Here is a 19,789-nt window from a genome sequence, read left to right on the forward strand (position 1 = left end):
AAGATGGCTAAATCGTGCGAATTCGTACGACCTCACTCGTACGAATTTGTACGATTTGTCTAAACCCACGTGATGGGTAGGTTTAGGGGCGGGGTCAGGGATAGGTCATTCGTATGAATTCATACGAATTGGGCAATTCGTAAAATATGTACGATTTTGCAAAAATCGTACGAATTCGTACGAGTGAGGTCGTATGAATTCGTACGAATTAGCCACCTCGTAGAATTTGTACGTTTTCCTGTGAGATCGGGTTGTTTAATCCTCATCTGTTGAGATCTTGAGAGATTTAATGTGCCATCCATTTTACCCTTTTTACGATTTTTTTTTATTTTAAAAATGTTTACATTGCGGCACTTACACCAACCAAAATCCGATGTCTGTCTGACGTCGGAGTTTGACGTTAAACAAACGTTGGTTTTAGATGTGAACACGATGTTCATTTTCAAACACAATATGATGTCTGACTGCTGTTGACAGGTTTTGAACACCAGACAAAATGGATATCTTTTGACAAGATCTGGCGTCCGGGGTCAAATATATCTGATATTTCTGACGTGGAGATCCATCCGATCAAACATTGCATACCTCATAGAATAGCATAGATTTTTTTATGTTTCTCTATATAGTGTTGATATACTGAAGCATTAGGTTGTGCCCCACTCTCCCCCTAAGTATTATATGTATAAGTTAACATTTTTAAAGTAAAAGTACAATTACATTTCATTGATTATATTAATTGAAACAATTACATTGATATTTAATCATACATTGATACATTACAAATGTGAATTCCATTCATATCTTCTGTCTGACTCTTCATGTAGTCCTAGAAGATACTGAGATCAGATCTCTGTGTGGATAACATCTGTTGTCAGACTCTTTGTTCAAGCAAAAATCTCACTGTATTATTACAATTTAATGGCACATAAAGTGTTTTTCTTGTTTAATTATATTAACTACTGGTTTTCAATCCTGATCAATGGAACCCATGAATGGCTCTGCAAATTTTATATGTCTCCATTATTTAACACATCTGATTCCGATCATCAGAACTGCATTGAATGTGTCAGAAAAGAGAAGTACAAAATGTGCAGAGCCGTGATTGAATATGCAGGATTGAAAACCACTGCACTAAATTATATAAATAACTGTCTTAAACATTTTTAGCAAAGGCTATAACATGCCTGAGACATTTGCACCGTACTGTATATTTTTCTGATGTACATTCATCATTTCTTTCGAAGACATCTTACCTCATACTTAGACTTTCAATAGAAGAACTTGCTTGTTTTTCTCAGCATCTGCTTTGAAACAGTTACACACACAATTAAACATTTTGCACAACAAAGATGATGTTTTCCTCTCACTATAGTATCTGTAAGAGATGCTTACCCTTTCTGGAGCTCCTGCAGCGATAGTAAATCACACAAGCAACTACTACAGCTGCAAATACACACACCAGCAGAACAGCAACAGCTGTTCCTGCTATAACAACTGAAGACAGACCTGAACCTGGATCAGATACAAAGAGTGAATCTGTCAGTGTGTTCATTCCATATTTATATTATAAGATATGGAGGAGAAACATACATTCTTGTTCAGACTCTTGCTCATTCCACCTCTTGCTGGACTTATTAGACACAGAAGCTGGAAAAGACGAAAGAATAATAATAAAGAAGTTTAAAAAAGCACACAGCAATTATTATCGTTATTATATTAAATTGAATACTTCCGTACTATATAGCAGGTGAAAAACAGTGACAAAAGAAGTATGTCTGAATTCACAGAACTCATAAAACAGTATGTAAAATGTTCTCGGATGAGCCACTTCTTCTGGTGAGATTCTGAAGTGTGCATATGATGGACACTTTAATATCCCATAAGGCCACGGGAAAGGATTTATGAAGCGACAAACTTACTTTTTTAATGGTCGCACAGTACTTATTCAAAATGAGTGCCTACTCAAGAGACTATGTGATTTCAGACTCATCCTTTGTGTATATCCTTCAAGTTTCCATTGTCGCTTGTCTAGCTTTATTTTATGTAAATTTCTGTCGGTGAGTTTCACGTTTACTATCAGTTCTGTCTGTCTTGCGCTTGGTTCACATCTTGTAAATAAACTGCAGGGTTTGCACCTTCAACTCACATTTATAATTTGTTATAATCATAACAATATAATCATAACATATAATCATCATGTTTAATAGCTCACAAATGAAGACTACTGAAGAAGATTGAACAGTGCCAGTCTCTAATCCTGACCAGGTCAGAAGGACTTACCACTGAATGTTTGTATGGTGTCGCCAATGTTGCTAATTTTTCTGATGATTTTTGTGCTGTCACACTTGCTGTTTTGGTTCAAGCTTTGGCTGGTTCCTGAGCTCTTGCTTTGGATGAAATTTGCTTCAAAACGTCCAGCATGTTCAGATCTGATGTTTGTGATGGTCAGAGATCCGGTCTCATAGTCCACCTCCAGTCTGTCTCTGAATCTCCCGTCTTCTCCATCATACAGACAACTACACTGTTAGACTTTTCTGTAATTTCTACAGTTATTTACTTTAAATCCCCCAGTATTATACTGCTATTTCTCTTTACAGTAAATAACTGTGATTCCAATTGCATCATGGGAATTTTCTGTGACGTCTAACACCACATACAGAGACTTACTGTATTTTTTAAATTTGCTGTACTGTATTTGACGTAACTGCCTCTCTGGCTGGCACCATTCCACCGTGCTTTTTATTTCCTAATTTTTGCCTTACACCACGTGTCTACAACGCTATAATAGCCAGAGGCTGTCTATATTGGACACATTGAAGCGACCGGACCTTTAAATGCAAACCTGTTTATCCCTTGTAAGAACTAGTGCGAGCGCTTGGACTCGTATCGGACTACGTCTGAAATATAACGGCCGCGGCGCATCACTACACTGTCTGGGATTTGTCGTGTCGCGTCAGACAGACATCCAGTGTAGGTAATGGGGTCTGTGTATGGCAAGCCACTTTAACATTTAAAAGCAAATTTTGACTATCCGGAATTAACATTGTAGATATCAACAATGTCTTTCTGACTAGTCGTAATTACATTTTGGATAGTTGGAATTGTCATTCAAGATATCTGTAACGTAATTGTGACTAGTCGAAACGACAGATAGAGATATCTGTAATTCAGTTTTGACTAGGCAAAACTGAATTACAGATATCTGCAATGACGTCATTGAAAATGACATTCAACTCGTCACATATCTTAAATGACAATTGCAGATATCTTTAATTCAGTTTTGACTAGGCAGAATGAAAGTTAAAGATATCTCAAACGTCATTATGACTAGTGCAAATTATTGTGCATGACGTTGCTCTATTTTACATATCCATTTCCCCTCCCCACCATAATCAAAGAAAAAGTGGGTTAATTTCTTTATTTCTATGAATGGAAGAAGAAAGAAGCAGGCATGGCGTTGGCTGTAATCGAAAAAAACACCAGAAAATGTTTTTTATATACAAAAAAAAAAAATAATATTTACAATGCTATGTTTATGTTCATGCTTAAAAGGTTGTTGTTGCCGTAAGATTTATGCGTGAAAAAGATTCACACTAATTCACTTTAATAAAGATGCTTACATGCATGCTATTCTTGAAAGTACAATAACATTAACTTCCTTAGATGAGAAACAAAGTTCTTAGTTCAGATTAGTTCTTATTTTTTATTTTATTTTTTCAGTTTGAAACAGCATGAAAAAAGACGATTAAAAACTCTGGTTGCTCCGACATGGTGCTAATCAGTGCTAATTAAAGTTAACAGTTAACAGGTGCTATGTGATTTGATGATTTGAACAACACGCTCTGTTCCCGCCTAAAGTTTGATGCATGCATACAGATATCTGCAACGTCATTTGGCCTAGTCAAAACTCTAATTCAAGATATCTGTAATTACATTTTGACTAGGCAGAATAAAAGTTACAGATATCTCAAATTTCAGATATCTCTAATCAAACTTAATTTCAAGATATCTTTAACTTGATAATAGATATCTACAATTAAATTATGACTATCCCTAACTCCAGTTTGAGATATCTACAACGCCATTTTGACTAGTCATAACTCCAGTTACAGATATCTACAATGTAATTTCGCCTAGTCAAAACTTAATTTAAGATATCTGAAAAGGAACATGTAGATATCTTGAATTGAGGTTAATTAAAGATATCTTGAACTGGAGTTATGACTAGTCAGAATCTAATTGAAGATATCTCAAACTAGAATTACAGATATCTACAATTCAGTTACAGATATCCGTAATTCACATAGTGGATATCTACAACTGAATTGTAGATATCTGTAATGATAAACCCCATTCAAATGAATGGCAAAAGTGACGTCATTTGTCCTAGGAAGAATGTCTTTGTGGATATCTGAAATGACAATTATGGATAGGAAGAATGTAGTTGCGGATATCTGAAATGTTCTTTTTGACTAGGCAAAACTGAATTAAAGATATCTGCAACACATATCCAGTCTAGCTTTTAAATGTTAAAATGGCTTGCCATAGTCTGTGTTTTGTTGGATCGCGACGTTCGTGTCTGGCCCGGGGAAGAGACGGAATTCACTTCACCGAGAGAAAGATCAGCAAGCAAGGTAAAAAAAAAAAAAAAAAAAAAACATTCTGTGTATGTTGACAGTATTGTGCCCAGTTTAACGTATGTTATAACGTTAACGTTAGCCTAACGTTACTCGTCGTCAACATGGCGGTAACGAACTTTACCATGGTAAACTGAGCTAACGTTTCATTTTACACACTTTGTTAGATTATTGAATTGTCGAGTTAAAATATGCCAACGAGCAACGCGTTTACATTAACAATAAATGTGAATAAACTAATGTGAAATTCTGTTTATATCCTAATGTTGGCCTACTGATGAGAACCTTTATAGTTTTAGCATTAGTTTGCAAACTATACCATATTATAGTTTTTTTTTTTAATGGAATTTAATATTTACTTCCATTTTTGTGTTTAAAGGCAACTGCAACAAAGCGCCAATTCGCGCCAGTGACTTAGCAAGATTCCAGAGGTAGGCCAGCCCATTTGTGATATATTTTGAGATAAGTTTGCTGAAATGATTAGCATACACTATGTGAAAATTGCTTTTGAGCCACTGGTGCAGACTAGGTAGCTAACAATATCTTATAAAATCTCTATAAAATTGGCTAACTTTATATCAAATAAGTGACCTTTGCATTATGTCTAACTTTATTACACAGCAAATGAACCAATCAGAAGATGGACCATTGTCTTTGTTCAGTCTCACCAGATTAAATGTATCCAGGTAAGCACTGCAGTAAAACTCTCACTAATTCATTCAGACCAAATCTAGCATTCTAAACAACTTAAGTTTATATTTTTGCATTATTTTTATATTTTATTAGCCAGCGACTCTACCATTGCAGTTCCACCTGACTAGGAAGGTCCTAATATCAGCGCACAGGTGGGTTAACTACTGTAGGAAGGAGAACGATCATCACACAGTGATTTCTAGCATGTATCTTACTGTGTATTTGTCTCAAACAGGTACTCCTTCACTGCAGACAAGCTGAAATGGGCTAAAATCATCCATTTCAGTCGTTCAACTTCTTTCTATGCATCTCAGCATTTTTGGACAGAATTTAGGATTTGTAAGTATTAAAATTTAATCTGGCATAATTTAATTTAGTTCTTTTGTATGCTATTTATTGACAAAAGCTGTTTACAAATATATATTAAGTTTTTGTGAAAATAATAATAAAAATTAACAAAAAATGAGGTTAAAAATAATGTGACACTAATATTCTCTCTCTCTCTCTCTCTCTCTCTCTCTCTCTCTCTCTCTCTCTCTCTCTCTCTCTCATATAGTTTTGGAACCGGGATCTCCTCTGAAGGACTGAGTACATTTGTGTTTGTGGGCACGCATGCAGACCAGGGAACACTCTGATGTTGTCAATCAAGTTCTGAACAGGAACCAATATTTGGAGAAGTTCATTTATTCACAAAGGTGGACAAAAACATTGTGTTGGCTTTTTAAAGATTATTTTGATGATGACTTTTACTCCTATGCTGTAGAAAAGATGGAGTAGACAGTCAGACATTGATAATAATAATAAATGTTTCTTGAGCATCAAAGAGACTTCTTTCAAAAACATTACGCCACTTAAATACTTCTTTTGGCCACCAGTGTACATGAATCCAACACATTTTTGGAAATAAGTGAAATTATTTTTAAGGTGGGGTTATGTGTCATGTATTGTGAAAAGAACTGTGTTTTGTCCTGTTTTGGACATTTCCTTTTTGAATGCTTAATGTATTTATATTCTGCAGTTTTATGAATGTAATGGTTGATATTTCATTATAATACTTGTATAAGCTAAACAACCAATGACTCTACATTCATTTAGTCAAATGCTAATGTTTTGTTTATGATTTTATGTATGTTTTCAAAAATGTTTGCAGTGAAGGACAGCACATAATGTGTTAATTTAACACGTTTACACATCTTTGTGCTAACCTCTCTGACATATTTACTTTGTTAAAATCATTAACACAATGAATGAGTTAAAATTAACACAAAAAATGTTGTCTCTAAACTTACCCATTAATGTGTAAAAATTTCACACATCATTTCCAGCATTGGCATGTTTATTTTGTGATATATATGAAATGTTTTAAATAAAAAATTTGTATTTTGTGATAACTTTGTCTAATTGGTTTGTATGAAAGTAGTACTTATGTAGGATAAAAATAAAATTAATCATATTTCAAAATTATCAAATCTAATTTATATTTAGTACAAATAAAAATAATTACAGTAGTGTACTGATTAGCTTAGTTTTTACAGTAATGCACTGTACTGATTAGCTTCGTTTTTACAGTAATGCACTGTATTACACAAAACTGAAATACGGTTTGGTACTGTAACTCTTAATTACAGTAACTTACTGGCAACAGTGTTGCCAGTAAGTTACTGTAAAAAACCCTTGAAAAGTCTAACAGTGTAGTACTGGGCTCTCCGTTGATCTGAGCTATGAGGATGTCATTAAAATACCACAGCATCTTGTCACGTTGTTGTTTGGTAACACCAGTGTTTAGAGTAACAGAATCTCCCTCCATCACGGACAATGACACTTCATCACCAAACACACCTGAGGACACACATAAACAATTAGGCTTCCCGTGTGGGGGTCAGCCCTATGTTCCCACAGCCCTATGTTCCCACATTTCTACGAATTTTGTTTTTACGATTTGTCTAAACCCCAGTTACGGGTAGGTTTAGGGGTGGGGTCAGGGGTAGGCCATTTGTGGGAACATAAGGCTGTGGGAAAATAGGCACGCTCCCATCCGTGTGTATGTATGGTTTGCATGGTAATTTAAAGTCGTGTTCTGATTGGTTAAATTCTACAGGATGTCTGGGAGAGGTGTGTCAAAGTCACTAGATAACAATCTTGTCAAAAGCATGCAACCTTTAGCCTAAAAAAGCGTAACGGCTAATGCTAACGCTGGTACGCTGAAAAGGAGAGCAGAGGACAATTTTTTATGAATGGATGTCTATGGAGGGGAGGCTTCACTACACTGAATAAACCAGTTTTGTGAGGAAACACATTATCATTTCAGAAATCGACAGCCTGTTCGCTAATCTTCAACATGTTTTACACTAAACAATACTTTTGTTGGGAACCATATATAGATTTTACTATGTTAAAAGGTTATTTTATAAGGAAAGGCAGAGAAGGTAATGTTGTGACAGGCAGGACTCATTTACAGCATTATGCATATGATGTGACGCTACTATTATGCATTTTAATGAATAAAGACAAAATTATTCATTTAATTATAAATAGCCTATTGTGTTATACTGTATGTTGTTTAATTAAAATAAATCATGAAGTGTTATTCCAACTACTGTGTACCTAATGATATAACGCTTTTTAATGAAGGATGGTAAAAAAAAAAAAAACATATAATTATAATTACAATTAAGTTGGACATCTGTGTGTGTGTGTGTGTGTGTGTGTGTGTGTGTGTGTGTGTGTGTGTGTGTGTGTGTGTCGCGTTCTTTGTAGGTCTGCCTGGAAACAAATGCCGTGACACCAAAACTCCTCGTGGAAGAAGAAAGTCGTTGTGTTTAAAAATGTAATGAGCGCTGACCAGGATCAACTAACATGTGTAATCAATAGCTAATAGAGTTCAAGTGAAATTAAACTTCGCTGAAAACAGGAAATAATTAAGTCAAGTGACTTACCGACAACAACAATATACAGAGTGAACACATAATAGACTCCCATAGCCGCTTGCTCCTCGCAACAGGTACCCGTGATGAATCAACTAATCTGAATTCAGATGATTTTACTTCCTTTCCTGTCGAGTCCGTCTTTGTATCGACGAATACAATTTTCACGCAAGAAAGTAGATGTTTTTTAAACTAAAGGTAGGCTAAACAAGTAGCCTAGAGAGGGAAACAGAAACACACACACAACTGCAAACAACAACAAAAAAATAAAAATAAACAAACAAGGTACAATTATTACACTTATTACTGGTTGCTTCCTGTTACATGATCTGTATATTGAAAATGAGCATGAGTAAGTCTCGCCTATAGGCGGGGCAACGTAGCCTAGGTGTTTTCAAGCGAAATAGTCCACTATCATTTAAAAGATCTACAATGAAATTTTGACCAGTTATGATTTACAGTAGGCTAGATTTACACAAACTGAGAAAGTCAAAAAGTGTTGGGTTGTGCCCCGCTCTCCCCTAAATGTGAGTGAAGATGTATTTACACCTATGCATTTATAGACATACACTCCAAAAACAGTCCAATGCAACCGATTTTGCATTCAAAATGCACATTTTCAGTTCATGCATTCCTTACATGAATGTATTTGCTATGGAAAGCATATGTAGCCTAAATCAGCTTCAGCGGGAAAAACAAAGCATTATCACAATCGATGTTTAGAAGGTAAACAAATCACAAACATTTTCTTCTTTAAAAAAACAAAAACAAAACATTATATTAAAAACAGATCCATAGAAAACCACAGCGCAGTTTTTTTTATTTATTTTTTTAGCTCGAACACAATTCGATGAATGTGACACATCAGCTCAGTTTGTGTCAAAGTGAAACCTCTGCGGTCTCATTTAGTTAAGAAATGTAGTTTGTCCTGATGAGTGTGTGTTATTGTTAGGCACATGATGTGTGTGTCAGATATTTGTGGATAAACAGTGTCTTTATTTCCTCTCCTGTTAATATGAACCTCACCATCAGACTTCCTTTTCACAAAAACAGCTTTAGAGACTGAAGTTTGAGAAACATTCATATAGTCACAGATAATACAGGATACTTACAGTCACGCATCACTCATCGACTGATTTCACACAGGCTGAGCATTTTAAGTGAAAATATTTATTCATGACACTTCTGGTGTGTGTATACACACATAGAGACACTGCCTCAAAAAGAAAGACTTCATAAGAAATAAAAGATACAATTCTACAAATGTTTGATCATTTTAATAACTGCCTGTGTTACAGAATGTTGTATTAAGTGAGTCTTTGTATTGAGACAGTAATATCTAGTGTGTGGTCTCTGATAGGTGGTCTTGATGGAGGACACACACACACACACTATATTAATATCACACTTCTGTCAGAGATTTACATTATAATGTTACAGTGTTCAATGAAAATGGTTGATGTTGGCGTTTTGTTCAGCTTGTGTTTGTAGCAATGGTTCGGTAAGTGTTTTTATATCATTGTTTTTCTGATTTAGTTTATGCTCTGCTTTTCATAAAGGGTAATATGATGGATTTGCATTTGTTATTTCCAGATAAAAGATACTCTGAAGAAGAGCAGATAATTACTGTAAGATCTCGTTTGGATTCAGATCTTACCTCACAGATCATCTCATTATACACAGATTCAATCAGAAACATGTGAATTTTCTAATCTTTCTCAGCTCGTCTACCTGTTCCTGTCATCATCAGTAACTCTTCACAATGTTCATCATCATCATCATCATCGTGTTCATTGGTGTGTTCATCAGTGTTGAATGTGAGTGATGTGACTCTCACATTCAGCAACCAGACCACACATCTGGACATCAACACACTCTGTCACACATGTGCAGGTACCACAGCACTGATGATATATGTGTGTATTCACTGAGCTCATTATAAAGACTGGAGCTGGTTTCAATGATTGGTGATAAAACAAATGTTCAGCATTTTATTGCTTAACATTGATTCCTAATTTCCTTATTTTGTTTTTACTCAACATAAACATCTCTGTTATATGGATTACTGATACGTATGTTGTTGTTGTGTCCCATCATCTCAGATTCAAGTCTTTGTGACTTGATAGACTAAATGAAGAGTTTCGTTGCAAAACGAGATATATCCATTTTGAGAAATGTTGGTTATTTGACATTATTATTTAAGACATCAACAGTCAAGTTCATTCACAATTTTTTGTACATTAAACTATTACTTGAGCTCAGTGAAGGCCAGGGACACAATATTCTTCAAATCCAGGATATTTATTATTTAATTTTATGTCCATAAATAGTTCATAAATAAGTCAAAAACCATGCCAAAATGCAACATATTTATCTTAACATTGTCAAACATCTTAAATTGGTTAAAAAAAAAATACATCATAAATATATGGAATAGTATATACAAAGATTGATTAATAATAATAAGATTCTGAGTTAGTTTTGGCCAGAACATACACAACATATTTTTTATTTTTTTTTATTTTTTTGCAAAACGCTATATATCCACCATAGGCTATATTCTACTACTGTAATACCATTGAAGAAATCTTTTGGATCATCAGTGGGAAAATTAACAATAATTTATCAATTAATCGTAAATATTCATAATATTCAAAAACATAATGCCATAATAAACATAATGTGACTATGGCGTGTGCCAGTAATCCAGGGCAGTCCCTGAATGAAAAGGTCGGATAACAACGTACGGACGTCTGTGTGCTTGTGCTTCACATAGGGACAGTGGGCATTAAAAAAAACAAAAAAAAAAAACACCGTTGCGCTGCCTGGCTAGCTGAGCTGTCAGAGCAAACAAACTGCAGGATGTTTATCGTTTCAACCATCCTTAAACAGCTTCGGACTATTTGTGATTAGTTACAATTTAGATAAGTAAGATTAAGTTAGTTATAGATAAACGACTTGTAGCTTGTTACAGAAAGAGTGGAGGCTCCTTCCACACCGCTGCTGAAAACCAAACCTGTATGATCAGATCCATAACGTTAGCTTGACTCTGAAGCTTTGATTCTCTGACTGACAGACAGCTGTTGATCAGTGACGTAGCCTACGTGACTGACAGCTCGCCGCCTACAGTATAAACAATTAAATGGTAAACGTTTTTTAGTTAGCCTATTGAATCCTCTTTTTAAAAATATATGTTTTATGTTTTGATATTATCGTTAAATCACTGAGCAAACTCGGAGCACTTCACCGGCGGTGACTCTCTCCTCGCTTGACATCCTGAGCTCGCGCAGCATCCTGAACGTTCTATAGCCTAACCGTTATATCGCACTTTGTAAAGAAACTGGGCTGGCGGATATCGCGTTTTGTGAAAAAATACATTTTGTAGTAGGCTTAAAATGTACATTTTTAAATCTTATTAATGGCAGCAATTCACACATAGATTAAGGTACATCTGAACAGTGATTTCCAATAATAAAATCCAAATGTCAAAAAATGGCGTTTATCGCGTTTTGCAACCGAACTCTTCAAATAATTGAATAGGATTTGGTTTTGCTCTAGTCTGATGAGATCCTCCAGGATCCGTCCTGTCCTCATTGTAATTGTATCTCACTGAAGGTCTTCTGCATTTTTATCCTCAATCTTCCCAATCATGATCCTTTTCCAGTGATCTTTCCCTTCAAACCATGTGACCAAAGTTCAACAAATGCAGTTTCATCATTTGTGCTTTGAGCTTCTGGTTTGATTTCCTCAATGACTGGCTTGTTGGTCCGTCTCGCCGTCCACGGCACACACAGGATTCTTCTCCAGCTCCATGTTTCGAACGGGTCAATCTTCCTTCAGTCTTGTTTCTGGAAACACAAATGTAGAAGAATATGAGGGTCTGAACTAGCCTCATCTTCATCAGCATGTCTTTGCTTTTGAATATTTTGTCTGAAGACTTCATAGCCGTCTTGCCCACCGCCATATTTAGTTCTAGTCTGATAATTTGACTTTGTTCTCTAGAGTTTCCTCAGCAGATGTTCCATATCTTTCTTTTTTCAGTGATGTGTCGTCGGCATACCTCAGATTGTTACTCATATTTACATATAGATCATCACCACTCTTTGCTGCCTTTCAGCCTAAAATAAAAACACATACAATATTTATTTTTGCTGTAACCCTAGAATGTAATAAACTAGAAATTTTGAAATAAATGTAAATGTAAATCAGCAAAATACTCCTAACTGTGATTTTCTCTTATCAAGGAAATGTAAAAAAAAAAAAAAAAAAAAGGTAAGTGTTAAATTATAAATGCTATTGAATTTGTAAAAGTACTTTAATAGTGTAGTTCCTTTTAACCCTCATGTTGAGTTGTGGTCATTTCGACCTGAAGAGGATTTTCTTTTTCCTGAAAATGTTAATGTTATCGCATTGGACCAAAACTTATCTCACACAACTTTGCTCACACAAGATATAACAACGTCTAGTAACATTAGTTAATATTTCTAGTGTTCATAATGAGCCTCTGATGAAGTATTTCCTGTCAGTTGATGACATCACAGTCCAAATCTTCAGAGTTTCACACACTGTACGTGCTTTTGTGATTCTTACAATGCTTTTGGGAAACACAGCCCAAATCAACTCACTTCTGTCCAAATGCCATTTGTACTGAAATACATTTTTATAGCAAGTATTATTTTGCAAGCATTAAAAAAGCATAAGGAAAAAAATGAAGGAAACAGTGCAAGTCTCTCACACACAGGCCTATGGAAGTTTTGTGATACACTTTTTGTTTTATATCTGCATATTGTAACATGATTATATATTGTGTTTTTGACAGGATGATAAAGAGGAGGATCATGTGGTGTATGCGCCGATCGCCAAGAGAAGATGATCAAACTTCAAGATCCAGACCAGCGGTGTGATCGCGTTCACAGGAACCGCTGTAGTTCCTCTCAGATCTTTAGTTTTGAGTTTTGAAGTTTTTGAAGTGTGATATTCAGTGACGGACTAATGAAACTCTCTTTCAGAATGTACAAGGACTTTTGACAAATTATCTAAATGATCTGAATTTGTTGGACAAACTGCTTCTTCTTCTGCTGGATGTTTGTGGTCGATGTTTGACAGACGCACTGAGGTGTCGTTCATTACTGTGTGTTTGAAGGGCTTTATTTCCATTCCTGCTCATATGAAGACTCACAGTCTGACTTTAGCTTTACAGTTTTTCTCGATTGTTTACACACATTTTCTGAAAGCATGCCTCATATTCTCAGAACTCTACACACAAATTCAAAAAAACACACACAATGGGCAAAACCCCTCAATTCTCCTGCAAAATGACACTTTACATTCAAAACAGTGTTATTTCTTCTCAAAATGGCATTTTGTTTTCAAATGACACACACAAACCATCATATGAATAGACATTTATAAGAACCAGTTGAACACTGATGTGCTCAATGTAAAACACTATGATGAATGGAAAACACTTCTTCTCCATTCATCATAATGACTTAGGCCTTTTTTTGTTCAGTGTTACACTTACTAAAGACAGTACATACATAAGTGTGTTGTAAAATATTTGAGAATATTGTTTTTATACTCAGAACACACAAATACATGGTAACAAATATATTTTATTTTTCCCACAAAAACAATGTACACAGTGTACATCCCAACCAACACAAAGTTGTACATACAGTGGTCTACATACAAAACAACAGAAGAATTTACTGTATACAGTTACAGTAAAAAAAAAAAAAAATCCAATGTTGGCAAACATTGCTCCATTGAAGAGCTCACCTGTTGCCCTTTTATGCTAAAGCTCTGATTGCTAATTGTAAAACTGTGTGACGGGTGTTTGCCCATGTGATGAGTCAGTGTGCATATTTGAATGGCAGTGTGTTCCTTGTGAAAACAAGAGATTTTCTGCATGAAAATTGTGCCAAAAGCAGAGAATTGTGTGTAGTGTTTTGAAAAAAGTGTGTTTTAGAAGTACAATTTGAGTGTAAAGCAGGAATTGTGCCTGTAGTTTAGCAGAATTGGTTCAGGGGGTTGGTGAATGAGTTACATGTTGTGGTCATTGTGTCTCAAGTACCAGAAAATGTGTGTAAACAATCGAGAAAAACTGTAATAAAACATTAATGTGTTATATTGAGTACTGAGTGCAAATCTGGAATTTTAACTATTCCGTATTGTTTCTGAGAAAATCTGATGGAAAGCAACTAAGTTTCGTTATCCGTTAAATTGCTTGCGAGTTTTAATGTGGTTGGTTGAAATATGTGGAGTTTTTGGGTTCTTTGAAAGTTTTCAAAGCAGTATGTGTTTAATTTATCAATAAAAAAAATGTCTACTTGTTTTTTATTTCCTTTTATGTGTGTGTGGTTTGGTGTTGGTGTTTAGCGAGAAATAATTATTACAAAAATGTATATAGCCTACTTATGTAAGAAGAAAATGTCCTTTTGTTCAGGAAACTTTCTCAGTTGATGAAACATGCATTACGAGCCAGCAGAGGGCGCTGTTCCCAGTTCAACTTCAGAGCTTTACAGGGCTTCATTCCCAGTATGATGTTCACCGATGAGCCAAAACATCATGACCAGTCAAACCAGAAAATATCGTTGATCGTCTCTTCACAAGGCTACCTATTAAAGTCTGGGGAGATTATATGGTGAGCAATCAATCAGATCGGTTACATTTCATTTTAAGGTGATGTAGTTACATTGTATAATATTGTATACTGAGTAATATTAAAACAAATTACATTTTTCATTGTAGGCTAGTACATATGACAATAAAGATCTTGAACTTAACTACGTGTACTTATTGTTATGGAAAATAAATGCATTTTCTACATAAGTCCAAACAGCTTCAGTGAGAAAGACTGATTTGAAAATATGATTTGGTTGCATTCGAACATAGATCAAAACAATTTTTAACCACAGCTCTACAGAAAACCACAGCGCATGTTCTTCACTGATTGTGACACCAGCAACTGAGTCAAAGTGAAAATTCTGTGGTCTCATTTAAAAAAAAAAAAAAAAAGAAAAAGTAGATTGACCTGATGGATGGAAAATATGTGTGTGTTATTGTGATGTGTGTGTGTGTGTGTGTGTGTGTGTGTGTGTGTGTGTGTGTGTGTGTGTGTGTGTGTGTGTGTGTGTGTGTGTGTGTGTCAGATGTTTGTGGGCAAAGAGTGTCTTTATTTCCACTCCTGTTAATGAACCTCATCATCAGACTTCCTTTTCACGCAAACTGATACTGATAAAACACACTGATGTTTCAGAAACAGTCAAATAAGAGTCACAGGGAACATTAATCTGACTCATCATTCATCACTTATAGACACTTAAAGATTTAACACATCACATGTGAAGTTACATTTACATCCATACATTCATTCTTCCTACACACACACACACAGAGAGAGAGAGAGAGAGAGAGAGAGAGAGAGAATAACAAAATACTAAAATAATAACCTGCCCAAATCATGCATCATCTTCCTGTGGTATAACATGTTTTCTGCCGCTATACAGTGATTCTTGATAAAGAATATTGTGTAACTTTAAAGTGAAATCCAGTGTGTGGTCAGTGAAGGGTGGTCGAGTCCTGATGGGGGAGGATCCACACACACACACACACACACACACACACACACACACACACACACACACACACACACACACACACACACACACACACACACACAGTTCAAGACAGACAGCTTTCTGAGATTTCCATTATAATGTTACAGCGATCAAAGAAAATGCTTCATGCTGTTTTGCTCAGCTTGTGTTTGTGGCATCTGGATGGTAAGTTACAAATGTATTTTTAATGCATTTTTGAAGCAATGTTTTTACTGATTTAGTTCATGCTTTGCTTTTATACAAAGTAATATGTTGAATTTATGATCTTTTGAATTCAGGTCTATCATCATAGATTTCATATGGGGTGATTCAGGCAGCCAGTTAATAAGCTCATTAAATACATCAAATAAATTGACATCCCATTAAGATATTAGAAGAAAACATAGTTTTACAGTCTCAAGGTATAAACTTATTCAAATAATTTTGTTTTATATGTTTTTTGTTTAGCAAATTCAGAATCTTATTGTGAACTGCAAAGACCATGAGTTATATTGTTAAATTGTTAGACCTTTTAATCTAATAAACTCTTTTTGTTCTCCAGGAGTGTTTGCTAACACAGATGCAGTGAAGTCAGTGTCAGTGATGGAGGGAGATTCAGTCACTCTAAACTCTGATCTTACTGAAATGATGGACGAAGATCTGATTCTGTGGAGGTTTGGTACTGAAAACACATTAATAGCTGAAATCAATGTACTGACCGACAGCATGACTGTATATGATGATGTTCCTGATGGGAGATTCAGAGACAGACTGAAGCTGGACGATCAAACTGGATCTCTGATCATCACAAACACCACAACTGAACATGCTGGAGATTATAAACTAGAGATAATAGGACAGACACTGACATCAAAAACATTCAGTGTTTCTGTCTATGGTGAGTTGAGATGTAATTCCTCCTGTGGTTCTTGTTTTATTAGATATTTACATATTGAAAAGTTTAATTATGTTATAGTTTGAGATGACAGACACAATCACTGCTCATCAACACAATGAACTAAAAATAACACTGTAGATTTATCCATATTTCTGTTTATTTATCTCATCTCTCTCAGCTCGTCTGCCTGTTCCTGTCATCAGCAGTAACTCTTCACACTGTTCTTCATCATCATCATCATCATCATCATCATGTTCATTGGTGTGTTCATCAGTGTTGAAAGTGTGTGATGCGACTCTCTCCTGGTACAAAGGAATCAGTGTATTGTCCAGCATCAGTGCGTCTGATCTCAGCATCAGTCTCTCTCTACCTCTGGAGGTGGAATATCAGGATAAAAACACCTACAGCTGTGTGCTGAACAATCCCATCAGCAACCAGACCACACATCTGGACATCAACACACTCTGTCACACATGTGCAGGTACCACAGCACTGATGATAATATTAACTTTTATTCACTGAATTAATTTTTTGATTGTATTGAGATTTATAACTTAAGATGTCAGACATGATGAATGAGTTTCTGTCATAATTTACTCATTCCTTTGCTCACATAATCCATCTGGATGTTTCCCTATTATTTTAAGTGTTCTAAATTGGAATGCCCCAACATTATTATATTATAAATATTGTATTCTTTGCTTGATTTTCCTATATATCTTATCTTTTTATTTACTTTACTAATTAAGCTGTAAAGAAATCTACCTTATTTCCGTTCTTCCACTTTACTTGCCATTTCAGATTAAAACCTTAATTTCTTACTCGCTAAATGGAACTTGTATCTCTATTGTTTCTCTGTGTAAAGCTTGTTCTGCTAATGTATCCACATCCTCATTTCCCTTTATTTTGTGTGCTCCATATAAAACTGACTGAGATATAATTTTGAACAATTCTTGAATGAATTTGTAATATACTAAACAGAATATATTGGTGACTCTTTAAGACTGAAACTGAGTCAGAACAAATTAAAACATTCCAGGTTCATATTTCTCTACCCACTGCAAAGCCAAGAGTTTGCCATCATTTCTACAGTATAGACTCTCAAATGATTTGATGTTCGCTTCATTCCACTGATTTCCACTTTCTAGAATTAAAAAAGCAGCCCCTCTCTGACGCTCTGGATCTTTGGAGCCGTCTGTAAATATTTGTATATGCTGGGGATATTGGGCTCTAACATATACTGAAAATACTTATGACTTCTAAAGTCTACTTCTCTTTTTGCTTTTTTAACCTCCAACAAATGCAGATCTACTTGAGGTGTAACATAAACCCATGGCTCATATTCAGGAATTAAAACTTTTGGGATCATCTTGATAATATTTACTTGTATTTCTTCTTATGTTTTATCATTGCTCATTTGTTTTGTTTCGCCAGAAGGCCACGCCCCCTGTTGTGATTCTGTTGAAGCTGTGCTGCGATTGGTCGTCACTGCGCTGATGGGCGTGGCTTCTGCGGCTGCTGCTGTTCTTCTGGTCAATGACTTCAGAGCTTAAAGAGGATAACAGGAGAAAACAGAAGAGATGTCATACTGTGATATATATTTGAGTTTTAGTCAGTAAAGATAAAAATATATGTGTGGTCAAATTTTTTAGTGAAAACTTTACTTATCAATGCTCTCTGAATTGGATCTTAAAGTTAATTTAGGTTAATGACCTGAATCTGGTGTATTGGGCCATATGGTGGCCAAAACGATGAATATTCTGGAATATTTCATTTTATTCTTTAATGCCTTTCGTTTTACATTCCTTTGTTAGTCCAAAAAATATTTCAGTTATTCTTAATTTATGTTATGTTGCTTTTTTCAGTTTGTTTCATATACAGCAACCCCACAAATGCAAATGTAAAAATATGTGTCACCAACAAATCAATGAAGAATTTGACTGAAATCTGAATATTACCCACCAATCTATACATCTATAAATCTATAAACCAATCTATAAATCATGTATAGACCTCAATTTGAATTGAGGAGATGTCATAATAAAAATAAACTATTACTTGTATAAATAATGTTGGTTGATTGGAAATCCCTTTTCAACCCCTTTTTTTTTTTTCCTTTTTTTTTTTTTAACTACACACAGTGTAAATGTACACATCATAACAAAAGTCCATTAGAAGGAAATATAGTATAAAAAATTATTATGTATGATGTATAGGCTTGTTTTCTCATGGGGAACTCACCGGTCCGGGATAGAAAAACAAAGGTTTAAAACTTATTGATGGTTTAAAACGTCTTTATGATGGAATGAACTGGTTACATTAGTCCTATATAACATTTGCCATGATTCTATGCTTGAATTTGTATATTGTTGTATATATTTAGCAAGAAAGCCCAATCCTATTTGTAATTTAAATATAAATAATTTAGGATGAAAATTAATTAATGCGCATTAACAAGATTAATATTTACAACCTTTACATCTTCCGTTTCAAAGTTATTTTACAAGCACTTAAGGTGAGACACATGCAGAAACAGTTTTTCCATCCAACTGTACATTTTGAGATTTTGGGCTTTTATAAAGGTTTTTTTTTTGTTGTTGTTGTTGTTTTTTGACTAGTGGACAGAAAACATCCAAAATACACTCTTAATTGTATCTTTTAGAGCACTTTATCAATTTGCATCTGTCGAATTACAGTATATCTTTAAAGGCTGTTTTCTCAAACTGAGTTTTGATAATTTAAGTTGAGAAAACTTAATTTCTTTAGGTGTTACCAATTGAAGTAATTTTTTTAAGTTGATCCAACTATTCACTTTTTACAGTGAGTATCTGTTCAATAAGCTTATTTACAATAGTTGAAATTTCCTTGCAGTAACTTTCCTCATACAAACAATGAAAGGACATTTAGATGATACAATTACAAATTAAGCTAGAAAATAAGTGTCACACAGTTAACACTATCTGTTTCCAGTGTAAGGGGATAATACAGTTACAGACCCAGAACCAGATATGATGAATGAAGACCAGGAGTCAAGAG

The 19,789-nt window shown here is 34.9% G+C and overlaps 1 protein-coding gene across 1 annotated transcript; it reads right to left on the reverse strand.

Moving 5' to 3' along the window:
* Nucleotides 1-956: 956 nt before the first annotated feature.
* On the reverse strand, nt 957-8,589 carry LOC311294959 (uncharacterized protein). Its single transcript, XM_084416085.1, has 6 exons — nt 8,267-8,589; nt 7,023-7,169; nt 2,281-2,517; nt 1,591-1,647; nt 1,393-1,512; nt 957-1,301 (listed from the first exon to the last, which is right to left on the reverse strand). The coding sequence occupies exons 1-6, from the start codon at nt 8,307-8,309 to the stop codon at nt 1,261-1,263; spliced, it is 645 nt and encodes a 214-aa protein (XP_084272211.1). The 5' UTR covers nt 8,310-8,589; the 3' UTR covers nt 957-1,260.
* Nucleotides 8,590-19,789: the final 11,200 nt, after the last annotated feature.

The sequence above is a fragment of the Rutilus rutilus genome (assembly GCF_951802725.1).
Source record: "Rutilus rutilus genome assembly, chromosome: 8".
Lineage (NCBI taxonomy): Eukaryota > Metazoa > Chordata > Actinopteri > Cypriniformes > Leuciscidae > Rutilus > Rutilus rutilus.

Excerpts from the sequence above, each read along its gene's own strand:
- LOC311294959 (XM_084416085.1), bottom strand. The coding sequence starts at position 8,309 with ATGGGAGTCTATTATGTGTTCACTCTGTATATTGTTGTTGTCG. Across the intron at positions 7,170-8,266 it reads TCTGTATATTGTTGTTGTCG|GTGTGTTTGGTGATGAAGTG; the intron begins GTAAGTCACTTG and ends GTGTGTCCTCAG. Across the intron at positions 2,518-7,022 it reads CAACGGAGAGCCCAGTACTA|GTTGTCTGTATGATGGAGAA; the intron begins CACTGTTAGACT and ends TCTAACAGTGTA.